General features: G+C 33.0%; 1 protein-coding gene across 1 annotated transcript; it reads right to left on the bottom strand.

Moving 5' to 3' along the window:
- Window positions 1-1,091: 1,091 nt before the first annotated feature.
- LOC116124897 lies at window positions 1,092-10,923 on the bottom strand. Its single transcript, XM_031410655.1, has 14 exons — window positions 10,689-10,923; window positions 9,604-9,694; window positions 9,385-9,469; window positions 9,000-9,069; window positions 8,476-8,545; window positions 7,210-7,279; window positions 6,103-6,148; window positions 5,754-6,006; window positions 4,071-4,276; window positions 3,875-3,949; window positions 1,957-2,017; window positions 1,678-1,758; window positions 1,477-1,556; window positions 1,092-1,256 (listed from the first exon to the last, which is right to left on the bottom strand). Exons 1-14 carry the CDS (start codon window positions 10,823-10,825, stop codon window positions 1,178-1,180), a joined length of 1,404 nt encoding a protein of 467 aa, XP_031266515.1. The 5' UTR covers window positions 10,826-10,923; the 3' UTR covers window positions 1,092-1,177.
- Window positions 10,924-15,939: the final 5,016 nt, after the last annotated feature.

The raw sequence follows: 15,939 nt of genomic DNA, 5'->3' as shown, positions 1-15,939 counted from the left end.
ATATTGGACACAAATGAATGAGTAATCAAAATTTATTAGGAGTGTATTTGTAAACTTTTAAGGTATTTTTGTCATTTTTTTAACTAATAAGGGAGTAATTGATTTTTTATAGGGTACCTAGGAAAAGAACCAGAACCTGCATTTTAGGTTCCCACTTCCTTGAATTTAAGAACTTGCACTGTGCGATTCTGGTTCCTTTTTTTGGGAACCTGCACTGTGTAATTTTAGTTCCCGTTCTCCAAAAAAATTCAAGGTATTGGGAACCGCTCACTCCTAGATTGTAGGAATGAAGATAAGTAGAGTAGATAGAGAAAGCTTCAAAAACTTCTTTCTCCAACTCTCTTTGTTGTTCTTTACTCTTTCATTTCTTCTGTTTAATTTTTAAAGCTCTTCCGATTCTTCAGCGTTCCTCTAATCAAAAGGTACACGCCTTCTACACCAAAACACACACACATTTACTCTTCTTTTTTGACAAAATCCTCATTTTCTTCTCTCTTATTAGCTGTGTGCCCCACTATTATATGCACCTCCACGACCATCACCACCGCAACAATGACCTAGGGTTTGAACTCCTCTCACTTGTTTTTTCTCCTCTTCTTCGAGTTGGATTCTCTCTCTTCTTCAAGTGGCTTCGTTGATTAGTGTTATTTTTTGGGGTTGATTAGCCTCGTGTCTTTGATTGAAAACTGTAAAAGGGATTTGAATCTTAGAATTTAGGAATTTGAGTTAACCTAGTTTTGTCACAAAACTGGTTGGACCGGTGGTTGCTACAGTAGCACCAGCCCAACCGCAAGTCGAAATGGGTTAATTCTTATTCCCGGTTTTCTACCTTGACCGGCCCGGCTAAGCCACCGGTTCCTGGTCGAGTCGGTCCGGGTTTTAAGACCTTGACGCTACCGTAATGATAAGAAAAGGGCTTTAATTGAATTGTACAACAGCACATATATACAAATATAAAATTGATGTTACACAATGTCCCAACACAATTAAGAGACCCAATTACAGTTTCTGATTACTTGCTTCAACTAAAATCACAAGCAATAACTTCAACTATAGTTTTCCCTTTTTCTTAAGAGGAAGGCTTTTGTTCACTTTTTTTTTTTTTTTTTTTTTTTTTTTGTTTGGGGTAATGGTTGAAAATGCCGTTAATTCTGAAGTTTCCGCACATAAGTTGAAGCTAAACATCGTATATAGACAGTCTTTCTTCAATAAAGACACGGCAGATGGGGCACTTCTTACATTTCTCACTGCACGTGCTGCCATAAAAAACACGACTGTCAATTCTCTAAATTCAGATTATCCAGAAATTGAACAACTAGGTGTAATATCAGGGATTTTACATCCAAGAAAACAACAGTATTCTAAAGGTATTCTTCTTTAGAAGACAACGTTTAATATTCAAGAATGGCTTCAATCATATACATCTTCAGATTACCTTAAGCCATATGCAGTGTAAATTAAAGAGGAAGAATGTACCTGCATAGGATGTGATGCCTGCATGGAAGCAGGACTATGCTAATCTGTTCTTCAAAACAAACTCTACATAGGATCTTCTCCTGATACATTCAACAATAAAAATGTGAGCCCTCCTTATAACTTACCTTGAAAAAGAGAACCTGAACCAAACACTGCAAATGACTTTTTTGAAGGTCACAAGTTTGCTCTTAAATACAGTACATTTTGAAGTCTTTCGTACTCTTGCTGACTAAACTTCGTGATTTCAGTTTGTTCACTGAGAGCACCCTGTAATCTCCAAATCTGCAACAAAAGATAATAATAAATATAAAAATTAAAGGTACTACCAAAGATAATAAAACAGTACATAGACATTTTAATTAACTTGGATATCAATAAATGCGCGCTCAGATAAAAACAGTAGCTAAAACAGGAAGAGCACTAGGAGAAAGAGTACAACTTAATCATTCAATACCGAAACATTGATTATGCAGTATTTACCTCTTCAACAAGTTCCTTTTTGGGCATTTTTTTCACAACATCGGGTGAGAAAGTGTTGTATCTGAACAATAACGATCAAAGGAATGATTAGGCAAAAAAAAAAAAAAAAACACTTTCAATTACCTCTCAACAACTGCGTAATAGTACATCGATACATTATTAATTAAAGCTTCAAATCAAACATATTACAAAAACTATCAGCCAGCTTGAAGAAAACAATCCTTAAACTGATAGGCTCAGATGTACAAGCAGTCAAAAGCAAGCACACACCATTTGTCAAAGCAAATTATCAATTAATTTGTTAAATCCACCATGGTAATACTAAGGTACCATTTTTCCTTAACAGATCACTAGAAATTTAAAGCCTCAAATAATACAGATCCGTAAGGACACAAGAAAAATCGGTTTCATCATCACTAACTCTCCACACTAAACATGAGAGACTAGAAAAAATAATTAAAATACCCCTAATCCATACCACTTTTTCCACTGTTCTTGGCATTTGACAACCTGGTGACAGTTAAATATGCAATAAGTGATAATGTTAAGCTTGTCGTCAATGCCTCAGTTACACAACTGCAACGAAAATGTTTTCACATTCTATATAGATTCAAATATAACAGAAGTCAGAACCAGAATCCTTGATATTTTATGTATGCATGCATGCGCATGTAATAACGTTCATTTGCATATATACACTGGCTGAGCTCTTATCACTTGGGGGAGGGGGTTCATAGTGCAAAAAGAAATAATTGGGACGGCTGAAACATAATTAGGACAAAGATTTTTATGTAAATACAAATTATTTTAAAATGTAATTGAGACTAGGAGTTGACTTAGCTCTGCCACAGAATCTATATATGCATATTTATGTTTGTATTATGAGTATTACCATGTTAAGTGAATTTTTAATAAAATCTTCAATGACAGAACTCAGGGCACGAAAGTTTAATTTCAATTTTCAATTTTATGGAACATAGTATATGGAAAAGAAACTACTAGTTAAATCAGTGACGCATTCAAGCACTGGACTTTGCATGCATCATATCAGCATCAAGCATCTACCACAAAGTAATAATGCACTTGCTTAAAGTGTCAACAGTTTAGAGAACCAAATTAGGTTCTTAAAATCCGATCAACTACGAGGCCTCACCCAGATTGAGACAATGAAAAAACCAAGGAAGCACATATCGAGATTGTTCACATTAATGATAATTAAATTATCAAACATGAAGACACTGAGATAGCGTTTGATTTTCTATCAAAAAGTTAAATGAATCTGAATTTGTCTAAATGAATCTAGTTGTCCAAGTATGACTGATATGTTCTGTTACTATTTTTCTATTCTCATTTCGAAATAAAGAGTTAAATGTGTTTGCTTTTTACAATAATAGAAATTTGAAAACCAACATTTTGGCATATATTTCCTTATACTGAATTGTTGTTTATATTTCACATGTTACGAAAAACAATGAAATCAAAATAAGAACGATAATGGTAACAGTGGCGAGAATGGTGGTATTATGGCATTGATGAAGCTAACGAATGATGATGATGGTTGAGAGAAAGACATTTTGATGAAGTTAAAGGTTATCATTGTTGTTGTTTGTATGGAGGCATTAGTAAGTAATAGCGGTAATGGTGGTGGCGAGCAAGATACAAGGTTTTGAACAAAAAAAGAAGAAGAGGAGGGTGTGTCCTAGAAATAACCTTTTTTTTTTTCTAAGACAAAAAATTCAGATGTTTTTTATTCATAAAAAAGCCATAATTAATGCCTTTTTCTAGTCAGATAAAAATATCTAAAATTCACCATTTAGTCAAAAGGATAACCCAAAACATCTTAATGACCCACATTAAGATACATTAGACTTCTGTCAAAAAAATAAACAACTCCTAAAATGTAGTATATGAAACAAACCCAGAAGCCTCGGCACAATAGAGTCGAGCCTGTTCTTCTCGGCTTCCTTCATCAATTGACCACCAACCCAGCAACCTGTAAACAGGAATGAACCACAAGCAATAGACATTAGAAAATGTCTTACTGTTGTCCCTTATCTGTCCAGCAGGGATCTAAGGCCATTGAAATTTTGGGTCACATTATAATAAACCATTACCTTGAGCCATGATGCAAGAACTCCAAGCAATCGCGAGCTTTTGACACAACAGTCAAGCATCTTCCAAAAGCATCTCTGCCACGTAATAAAAGAGCAATCTTCTCAATCACTCTATATGCAGCATACAAAACCCCAGCTCCTTGTATCAAAAAAAGAGGAGCAAAAATAACCCGGAATGAGATATGTCTAGCACCAGATGGTGTTGCCTGAGAGGACAGAGAAGCACTTTAACTTTAGAACTCATCAAAAGCTACTAAACTTATCCACAGATAGGCACTTCTGAAATCTATAATACCTCTAAATGCATAAAAAGTAGAATCTGGAAACAGATGAATGGGATTTTCATAATATGTCCACCAATGTCTTGTAGCTTGCATATTCTACTGCTCTGATGCCGGTCATCATCAGCAGAAACTACTAAGCCTCTATTATGGTCAAAATATGTTATAGACAATGAAGACAAACTGGATTCTCCAATGGAAGAGTGCCTGTGAATTGCCGGATTGTACCACCTTGTGCAAACAAGAAAAGCAAAGCACTCTGCAATACTGTCAAAGTATATACATTATCCTTCTAATACTCATATAGACACAAAAAAGATAACTCCAATCATCAAACATTGCTATAAAGACCACTAAATTTTACCCAAAATTTATAAACAAATCCCACCAACCTAGGGCAGCAACATCACCTGCATGTGGTTAATGAAAAAAGTTAGGGAGAGAAAGATAATCCACCGTGAGGATAAGCTTCACACAAGTCAACCAGTAGTCCAGTACCAAATGATATCGTGAAAAAATATGTTAGTCCAATANAACGATGATGATGGTTGAGAGAAAGACATTTTGATGAAGTTAAAGGTTATCATTGTTGTTGTTTGTATGGAGGCATTAGTAAGTAATAGCGGTAATGGTGGTGGCGAGCAAGATACAAGGTTTTGACCAAAAAAAGAAGAAGAGGAGGGTGTGTCCTAGAAATAACCTTTTTTTTTTTTTCCTAAGACAAAAAATTCAGATGTTTTTTATTCATAAAAAAGCCATAATTAATGCCTTTTTCTAGTCAGATAAAAATATCTAAAATTCACCATTTAGTCAAAAGGATAACCCAAAACATCTTAATGACCCACATTAAGATACATTAGACTTCTGTCAAAAAAATAAACAACTCCTAAAATGTAGTATATGAAACAAACCCAGAAGCCTCGGCACAATAGAGTCGAGCCTGTTCTTCTCGGCTTCCTTCATCAATTGACCACCAACCCAGCAACCTGTAAACAGGAATGAACCACAAGCAATAGACATTAGAAAATGTCTTACTGTTGTCCCTTATCTGTCCAGCAGGGATCTAAGGCCATTGAAATTTTGGGTCACATTATAATAAACCATTACCTTGAGCCATGATGCAAGAACTCCAAGCAATCGCGAGCTTTTGACACAACAGTCAAGCATCTTCCAAAAGCATCTCTGCCACGTAATAAAAGAGCAATCTTCTCAATCACTCTATATGCAGCATACAAAACCCCAGCTCCTTGTATCTAAAAAAGAGGAGCAAAAATAACCCGGAATGAGATATGTCTAGCACCAGATGGTGTTGCCTGAGAGGACAGAGAAGCACTTTAACTTTAGAACTCATCAAAAGCTACTAAACTTATCCACAGATAGGCACTTCTGAAATCTATAATACCTCTAAATGCATAAAAAGTAGAATCTGGAAACAGATGAATGGGATTTTCATAATATGTCCACCAATGTCTTGTAGCTTGCATATTCTACTGCTCTGATGCCGGTCATCATCAGCAGAAACTACTAAGCCTCTATTATGGTCAAAATATGTTATAGACAATGAAGACAAACTGGATTCTCCAATGGAAGAGTGCCTGTGAATTGCCGGATTGTACCACCTTGTGCAAACAAGAAAAGCAAAGCACTCTGCAATACTGTCAAAGTATATACATTATCCTTCTAATACTCATATTGACACGAAAAGATAACTCCAATCATCAAACATTGCTATAAAGACCACTAAATTTTACCCAAAATTTATAAACAAATCCCACCAACCTAGGGCAGCAACATCACCTGCATGTGGTTAATGAAAAAAGTTAGGGAGAGAAAGATAATCCACCGTGAGGATAAGCTTCACACAAGTCAACCAGTAGTCCAGTACCAAATGATATCGTGAAAAAAATATGTTAGCCAAATAAATACATGCACTTGAAAAGAGTTACTAAGATAAAATTTAATGAACAAGATGTTAATGTGAATAGAAACTTTGCAAGCATATGAACAATCACCAGGCCTAGCAGATGAAGACTTCATATGACATGTTATTAGGCAGGTAAATGCCTTAAAATTGAGTTTTTTTTCTTTTAAAAAATTAATTATTAGACTGCTTCATCCCTGGTTAGAACAAACTAACATTTGACAATGATGACCAGAACTTAAAATCCATCAATTGAGAATATTTTGCAATCAAAATAAAAACAATATTATAATGCTTGTAATGAGAGGGTGCTTGCCTTTTTGTCTCTATATATGAAGGAGAAATTCTTAAAGACTAACTTCTTTGGAGCAATGCTTGGCACACTAAGCTTTCATAAGATATACCAAGATTCCGTATATCGTAAAACACAAACCAGAGAATGTATAGCTCCATTATTTGATTATAAAATAACAATAAGACCCGAGAAAAACATGATAAAAAATCTAGATAGGGCTGCCAACATGGTGTTTGAACAAAAACATGGCCCGTTTTAAAGAAGAACAAGAACAGCAACTACTTATGACCTAGGAGCTTTGCCAATCAGAAAATTCGTCTATGACAACTGATAATCAAGCAGATTAACTTGCATCACGCAGGATATTCTTCCTCTGAAGAGAAGAATAAAAATTCTTAACTTAATTTATGAGTATGCAAAGCACCAAATAGAATGCCTATAGTAGAAGATTAACAGAATACAAAAATGTATTAACTAGAGGAGGCATCAACAAATCAACATTCGTATAATCAGAAATCAAGAAATTATAAATCTAATTGGTTCCACAGCAAATTATGTCAGAATGAATATGAACAGAGATATAAGGATCGAAAGAGTGCCATAATACATGCAATTTTCGTTCTTTGCAGATAAACAACTTACCACATAACTTCAGAAGAGTGAATATTGTTGCAGCAAGGAAGAAGATCATAGATATTGCAACCCAGAAGTGCTAGAAACCAAAGGTAAATAATTTAACATCAAAACTTTAGAGAGAAATCCAGAATATAAATTCTTAAAAGTTATAGCATCATGTAATATATACAAGTCAAGCCTTACACCAAACAAATATATATCATTATTGTTCCTGTACTTTCCCAAGGTAATAGTACTGCTTGCAAGAATAACTCAAAACTTAAGCTGCACAACATGTTATCAGAAAAAAAAGGATGGTCTTAGACATTGAATATCATCCTCTTTATTGCTTTCTCTTTGCATGAAAATTTTATTATGAGGTAAAAATCTTTTTCTCCTTTCTCAACTTCTGAATCAAGATATTGTTTAAAATGAAATTACACAAGAGAAAGCACAATTACATAAGAGAGTAACATCTGAATTCAGGGTTCGATAAAAACGGAAACGCCAGGCAAACTATGTGTGCCTGATCCAAATGTCCCATGGACATAATGAGCTTAACATCAATGAATGTTATAAATGAATTGTCAAGGGTATAATGTAATAGCAATGACAACTTATAAGCAGTTTGAAAAGGCAGACTTTAACACGTTACTAGTTTCCCAAGAACCTAATTTTAACATATTCTTATATTGTGGTGGAAGTACTACACAGATAGCTTACTAATAGCATACAAGGAAAAAAGAATACTATACATGTCACCAATATCATACAGTCAACTACAGCATGATAGTCTTATAATGCACAAAGTTGGTCATGTCAAGCTTCTTATCAGATATAGAGTACAACATAATATAGAATGTCATCCACAGTTCTGAACTTCAATTCAGGGTACATTATGGTCGGTACAAAAGATCGTCCAATAAGACTGCTGATAGATTGCCAATGATCTTATCTATATACAAGAAACCATCTAAGATGATAAGCCTTGCGATCCTTTGACCTTGGCACAAACAATCATGTCAGTTGATGCAAGGCAATAAGAGGATAAACAGGTTTCTATCATCTGTAAATATTTTTCTTGACACTATATGGCTAGTCATTTATTGGCAATGCAAAGATCAAAGCCATAAATTGTTTAGTCCACATATGCCATCAGGAAAGAAAAAGTTGTTTTTCCTAACTTCATGTGAGCAATGATGCCAACCTAGATTAGCATTTGTTCAAGCATTTCCAAAAGAATATAGTATCTACTGACAAATGTTTTAATTCATAAAACAACTAATGACTTACAGGAAGAGTTTCCCATATCGCTTCATCACTCAAGCTTTCTTCATCTCCAGGCATTAAAGCCCTACACATCCTATAATAAAACAAATACTTGGTTACCAAAGCAAGAGAAGAATTATTAAATAAATCAAGACCGGGTTTACTTTTGGTCAAAATGAAAAAGAAAGAGAAATAAAAATAAAGAAAGGTTGTTCGCTACAAGTCTCAAAATTCATTATTCAATTCCATAACAAGATTTCCAACTAACTCAAAATCTCAAAGGTTCAGGTTTGACAAGAATGTTAAGCCACTGAAAATTTATTTTCAATTTTTGGAGTATGTGAACAAAAGATATATAATCCTGAACAGAAATGGTAAAAATCACGTGGTTATTACTACAGTCAAATATTACACAACAGGTGTGTTGGAGTCAAAGTTGTGAAAATATTTAACTATGTATCAGCACAACGATTATATAAATGCTTGTCAAAGAAAATATTCAAAACACACAAACTAATGATAAACTTACTGGTTTAAAAATAATATACCTGATATTATCAACCAAAATAGCTGTTTCAAATGCCAGCAAAGGCACAAACACAATCTTCAAGTTTACAACTGCAGTACATTCACAGTGATAGAAGAAGTAAATTTATTTGATCATAACATTTGCAAAATGATTAAGACAGGTATTCTAACCAATAAACATTCATTGCATACATTGATTGAGGTCAATAAACATGTTTATTTGTGAACGGAAAAATTAACCAATGTAACAACTAATTCAAATAATCAGAATCCATCAGTGGTAACTAGCATCAGCAAATAACAAATAACAAAAAGACAAGAGATTTCTTTAAAAAGTAAAAGTTGAAGTTTGTCCCCCTGCAGTATCTCTAGAAGAATATGTTGTCAATGAAGTTGACCAAGTACCATAACTGCTCTCCAGATGTATACAAAGAAGTAACTCGAAAGCAACAAGCAATGGCGTTGCCATGACAGCATGATATGGGGCCCACTGTCCAAGAAAAAACAAGTACTTAACTTTTTGCCACTATACTTATTTAAAGAACAAATTAAATTTGCGAAAGCCTGATTAATTGCGACACAAGAAACACAACATACAAATAAGATTGAGATATTATGTCATACATGTCGATCATGAGGCATTGATGGAGCTGGTAAGGAAAACCTGCCTCGTGCTACAATTATGTGAAATAGCCATAAAGGAGAAAATGTAATCCTGCAGGATAAGAAAAATATTGAACACTATTGAATAAATCATCAAAAAGAAAAACGAAATCCTCTTCTGTGAACAACTACATGCAGGTACTGGCTATGCATCTATACATCCTCCGCCGCCAAAGAAAAAATAAACGCCTCCCGAAATAGAATTCTGGATAGAAGCAAAACTGCAATAGTCTTCTTAGTCTGCCAATATCTTCCATGACATAGACACATCATCTTTTTTTCTACATTGTAGGCCTACACCACATGTAATAGTGTGTTTACATCAAACTACAGACATGATGTCTTCATCTCTAAAACTTATCAGACTTCAAAGTTGAAATGCTAAACCACAAAGCACATCACCTTGTTAGAGTCCATATTTGGTTCCAATCTCATATTTACCAACAGTTTCTAAACAAACGTGGATAGGATCAACTGAAAACTTGGAGCACAAATGCAAGACAAAGCAGTGGTACTCAATGTGATTAGGTGCTCAGCGTTTCGAAACTTGCAATACAACCACATGAAACTAATCGAATTATGGAAGGCAAATTGCCGGAGGGACAACAGAATAATCTCATAATAGAGTGAATTGACTGAGTGCTTAATAGTACACAGAACTTCACTCCACATTTGATAAATTAAACATTAAATCAGCTTAATCTTGAAACGCGACAGAACCACAAGCAAAAGTTATGAATTGAAATATTGGCTGACATATCTGAAACACGAACTACAGGAAAATCTCAAACGAACTTGCTATTTGTAAAAGAGCAAGCAAGTAAATGCAACTACACCACAAACATTTTTATATGCGTATAAAAGTTTAGACAAAACCTACCAATTCAGACATTATATCATCAATTAGGTGAATTTCTAAGAATTCCACACCTCAAGGCCGCTTGTAAACGGAGTTTAATCCCACATAATTTACGAACACATAAAATTAACAACATAAAAAACAGAAAAGACTAAAATAATAAAATAAAGGAAGAAAAAGAACGAACCACCAAGAGTAAGGAAGTATGTGGTCAAGCTTGAGAACAAGCAGAAGCGTGAAGCAGAAGAGCAAAGCATGAGCTGTAAGTGCTTGAAGAGATTTAAAGACTCTCCTCCAGCTCATAACTCTCCTCTGAATCAACATATTAGAACTGTACAGAGATGAATTGCGGTAACTACAGAGGAGTGAAAATGAACTGCTAATTATCAGACGGAAATATCAAGAGAGCGACGTTTAAAAGCACAATATGGACAGAGATGTTTTTAGTTCATAACTTTGCTTTCACGCAGAAGAAACGTCTTTTTTTTTTTTTTTTTTTTTAAAAAAGGAAAATGAATAGACGAGAGTATCCATGTTAGTTAACTTTGATAATTGGATAATCATGGATAATTTGGTCCTCAGGAATAAAGTAGAACCCCTGGTGGAACCCACATGCGCATTTATATTATGAATTTTTGCTTCTAAAGATATTGCGGGTTTGGACTTTGGATAGGGTGAGCTGGAGGTGAAAATACACGTAGGTTGAAGGGGTAGTTATGTAAATGGACATCATGTCGGGACTTGGGAGCATCTGCTTCTGAAACGAAAGTGGAGTTGTATGTGGAATCTGTGGGCAATGGGCTCACACGTTTTTGCTTTCCACTAAATCACATTAAGATTTTAGTCAAATTAGTTAATTCCTTCCCTAAAATTATCCGGCTGTTACATTGGATAATTATTTATAGAGTAAACGACTCTTTTCCCACCCAAATAATAGTTTAATGATACTTTCTCTTACATACTTTTAAAATATCATTTTATTATCCAAATTTATATTCTATTTTTAATTTTGGCATCGTTGCGACCCCACGTCACCATAATTTTTTTTTTCCAATCATTACTCACCAAAACCCCTCAAACCCTACTCCTGTCGACCCTGCTAATTACTGACAATTAAGCAATTAGGATTTGCGCAACCGCCTCTTTCAAGTCAAATTCTGATCAATCTCAACTACCAAAATCTAACATTCTATCATTAAAAGACTTATCGGCCTCTCTTTTTTAAAAGTCTAACAGCTTAAACCGAATTTGCTTTTTATTCGCTGTTAGAATATAAATTTAAGTAATAAAGTGATATATTAAAAATCTGTGGGTGAAAAAGTATTATTAAGCCATTATTTGGGTAAAAAAAAGTCTGTCAACTCTTATTTATGTTATATTCTATGCCTATGGATGCTAACTGTAGTATGGTTTTTTCAATTAAAATTTGCAACTTATTATAGAATTCAAAAGTTAATTGCCTGATATAATTCGGAAGGATTTAATTATATTCTTCCAACTATGTGATATATTGCACCCACTCTTTCATGAAATATTTATTTGTAAAAGAGTCAAAATATTAAACTAAATAAAAAAAGAATTTATCACTCGACGATACACCATAATATTTTCTTTTTTCTTTTTCTAAAAGTTGTATTAAAACAAATTCTACGTTGTTGTTGTGATATTCTGACTCACTATTCTAGTTGGTTCTTTGTAAAAATGTATCTTTTTGAAGAGAAATATAATTGTGACAAAAGATGTGAATCACATAAAAAAAAAAATAGTCTTAACAGGAATCAAACAATATTACTATTAGAAGTCGAATATTTTACATATTATTCTTGGTTCTTCAAGGTTACGAGAGAATGATATGTCAAACATGGTATGTGATTTAGAAGTTAATTAAATACTATGTGATTGTGATTGTTTATTGGGTTCTGAGTGTTAAAAAAAAAAAAATTAAGTACTTTTATGTGAAGCACTAGGTTTATAGAGTATATATTCCTGTTGACATTACTATATTTACATCTCCTTTGTGAATATAGACAAATTATGTCAAAATCATATTATATATCACTTTTTTTTATAGTGATTTTATCTTCTTATATAGTAGTCTCAATATTTTTTGTTAGAAATCTTCTAATATACATGAACACATAATTAAATTTAGTGATATTTCACTTCTTAAAATTTTGTCCTAAATGATACCGATTTAAATATATGGTATTATTTTATGACACATAAATTTAGTGTAATTATATGCCTCAGATTGCAGCAAAATTAAGAGGATGACGTTCTGTTTTTGAAGATCCTGTAATAATGATAAATGGTTCTAATAATTGACCCTAACCGAAACTTGCAACCGAAAATTATACAAAAAATGGTTGAAAATAAGGAGGTGTTTGTCTAAGCTTATAAACTGGTCAAACTTGCTTATAAACTCTAAAATTAAGCTGACCCGTTTGTTTATAATCTTTTTGAGCTTATAAGCCAAAAAAAATAAGTTGGGGGAGGTATTTATTTTTTTTTTGGCTTATAAGCACTCTGCTTATAAGCTAGTTTGACCAAGTATATTACCACATTATCCTTATTTAATTTTAAAATTTCATAGTATACCCTTGTTTAATGTAGTATCCCTTTTAGTCATTTTATAATAAAATGTATTTATAAGCCATATTTTACCAAACACGTCAACTACTTATCAGTCACTTATAAATACTTTAACCAAACATGTAATTGCTTAAAATTTTAAATGCTTATAAGCTAAAATTACTTGTTGCTTATAAGCTAATTTTTATAAGCTTAGACAAACACCCCCTAAAATATACGAAGATAGTGAGGCCTAGAAAAGGAAGTGGGTGCAGACACAGGATGTGGCAAATTTTGGCGCCACAAACAAAATGTTACTAAAACACAAATTGTGTCATTGTTATGGATTCACGAAAGGGAGAGGCAGATGGTGCCTTATGCTCTGTCGCATTGTTATCATAATTGGATTTCCCCTGTTAAAATTGTCAATAATAATTGAAATTATTAAAATTAATCATTAGATTATTTAGTAATTTTGATAATTAGTGTAAACTTAACAATTTCTAAATTATTATCAATGATCAATAACTTACATATAAATTCAGGTTATAATATTACTGACAGTTATTCGATCAAGAATTAGGTAAGTAATATTATATCATATGTTGTACAAAAACATTATTGCATTTTACTCAACCGCTTACCTGTAGAAACTTCTTATAATATAGTATGTTATTGGTTTATCAACCTTCATTAATCTAATGTATAATGATAACATTGGTATGGTAATATTATTAGATTGATAACATAACCAATTATCCTTATATATATACATATAGAAACACTCCATTAATGAAGTTATTACTATCATAGATCGTCCACAAATATTTAAGTTAATGAGATGACAAGCGTGTTTGTATTATAAAATTTAATAAATTTTTATAACAAAAATAAGAGGCTGTAAAGATAAATTCATACCAGTCTTATTTATACCTGTTGCATTAATAACAATATATTCCGTGTAATAAATATGAAAAGTACTGTTTAAAAGAATGCATTCAAATAAGGTTATCCCTGTATATGTCAGCAAAATGGCATTAAAAAGGAGTTGAATTTAAATAAGTGAAAGTGGTTTTGATACTTTGTTAGGCATGTGGCCGATTTTGCAATATTTTTTACTTTGACATTATTATCTTTCAGGCAGTTTTAATCCTATCCCTTAGCCTATTCTGGAACTGTGGGTCCAAAAGGAAGCTTCGGAGCCAGCAAATGGATCACCGCACAGCTAAGCACCAAATTTTGATGTATTGTTGTAAACATTTTACATGTGAAAAAAGATATAATTTGTAGATTTGAATCACAATTTTTATTAAAGCTTTAACTTGATGATTTATATAAAATTATACTCTGTATATGCATGAGAACCACATTCAAATAGAGCGCCAATCATAATAAGGTAACAACATAAAATTTTGACTTATACCAATACAGAGAATTTATTATGCATACATTAAATGTAGAATATATATATATACACTTTAATAACTCTTAAATGATTAGATTGTAATAAATTGATTGATAGAAATTATGGCTTCGTTTGGTTCAAAATTTGGGGGTTTTGGGAAAAGTTTTTGAAAAAAGTTAAAAAAAAGTTAAAAAAAGTTGAATTGGGCAGGTATTACAATATAGGATTTATAAATTATAGAATGTCTCTTATGTTTGTTTTTTTACAAAATACCCCCTATAATAGAACATTAAAAGTTAACAAAAACATCCATAATCTACCCTCAAATACCCCCAACCGGCCACCACCATCGGAGGTGGCTGGAGTCACCTTATCGGCGTATGAAAGGCCAGATCTGGCCGTATTTGTTCTCAATGACGGCTAACAAACGTCGTGACCGACTGTTACGGCCAAAGATCTGGCCGTCAACGGCCATATCTTTGGCCTTAGATCTGGCCTTTTCCGGCCAAAGATCTGGCCGTCAACGGCCATATCTTTGGCCTTAGATCTGGCCTTTTCCGGCCAGATCCACCGTAGATCTGGCCAGAAAAGGCTAGATTGGCGCACTACCGGCCAGATTCAGCCAGTAGTGCGCCATCTTACCAGATTATGGCCATTTTTCGACGGTGGTGATCGGAATCTGGTAAATATGGATTGTTGGGGTGTTTTTGTAATTTAAAAAAAATATTTAAGGGTATTTAATTAAATTAACAAATTTAGAGGGTTTAAAAAAAATTGAATAATATTGAAAGTAATATTCCAAAAAATGAGGGCTCCGTTTGGTTCACAATTTTGTGTTTTTGAGAAAAGTTTTTTGAAAAAAGTTAAAAAAAAAGTTGAATTGGGTGGGTATTACGATGTAGGATTTACAAATTGATAAAATACCCCCTATATTTGTTTTTTTACAAAACACCCCTTATAATAAAACATTAAAAGTTAACAAAAACACCCCCAATCCACCCTCAAATACGGACAGCCGGCCACCACCGCCGGAGGGTGGCCGGAGTCGCCGTAACAAAAACATTAAAAATATTTAGGGGTATTTAATTGAATTAACAAATTTAGGGGGTTTAAAAAATGTTGAATAAAGTTGAATAATATTGTGAGTTTTTGGGTATTTTACTGTTTAACTTTTTTGAAAATACTAAAAGTAGTATTCCCAAAATCCAACCAAACGAAGCCTGTATTATTAAGAATGTTATATTAATGGAAAGATAAATTATCTTAAAGATACTGAAAATGTTTAGAGAAATGTGTTTGGTTGGTTGAAATAAATTGGTAAGTATGTTATATTAATATGTTTGGTTGGGAGAAATAAATTATTGGGTATATTATATAATTTATTAAATTATTCTCTTTTTTAAATATTAATCTAATGTTATTTTTTGAATAATTTTTTTAATCCCTTATGTTTGAGATATTG

The sequence above is a fragment of the Pistacia vera genome, unplaced genomic scaffold, assembly GCF_008641045.1.
Source record: "Pistacia vera cultivar Batoury unplaced genomic scaffold, PisVer_v2 Contig1579, whole genome shotgun sequence".
In the NCBI taxonomy this organism is placed as follows: Eukaryota; Viridiplantae; Streptophyta; class Magnoliopsida; order Sapindales; family Anacardiaceae; genus Pistacia; species Pistacia vera.
The sequence above is the reverse complement of the archived record's forward strand: the minus strand, read 5'-3'. Positions and strand labels throughout refer to the sequence as shown.

Excerpts from the sequence above, each read along its gene's own strand:
- LOC116124897 (XM_031410655.1), bottom strand. The coding sequence starts at position 10,825 with ATGTTGATTCAGAGGAGAGTTATGAGCTGGAGGAGAGTCTTTAAATCT. Across the intron at positions 8,546-8,999 it reads ATTTTGGTTGATAATATCAG|GATGTGTAGGGCTTTAATGC; the intron begins GTATATTATTTT and ends GTTTTATTATAG. Across the intron at positions 1,759-1,956 it reads AAAAGGAACTTGTTGAAGAG|ATTTGGAGATTACAGGGTGC; the intron begins GTAAATACTGCA and ends CTTTTGTTGCAG.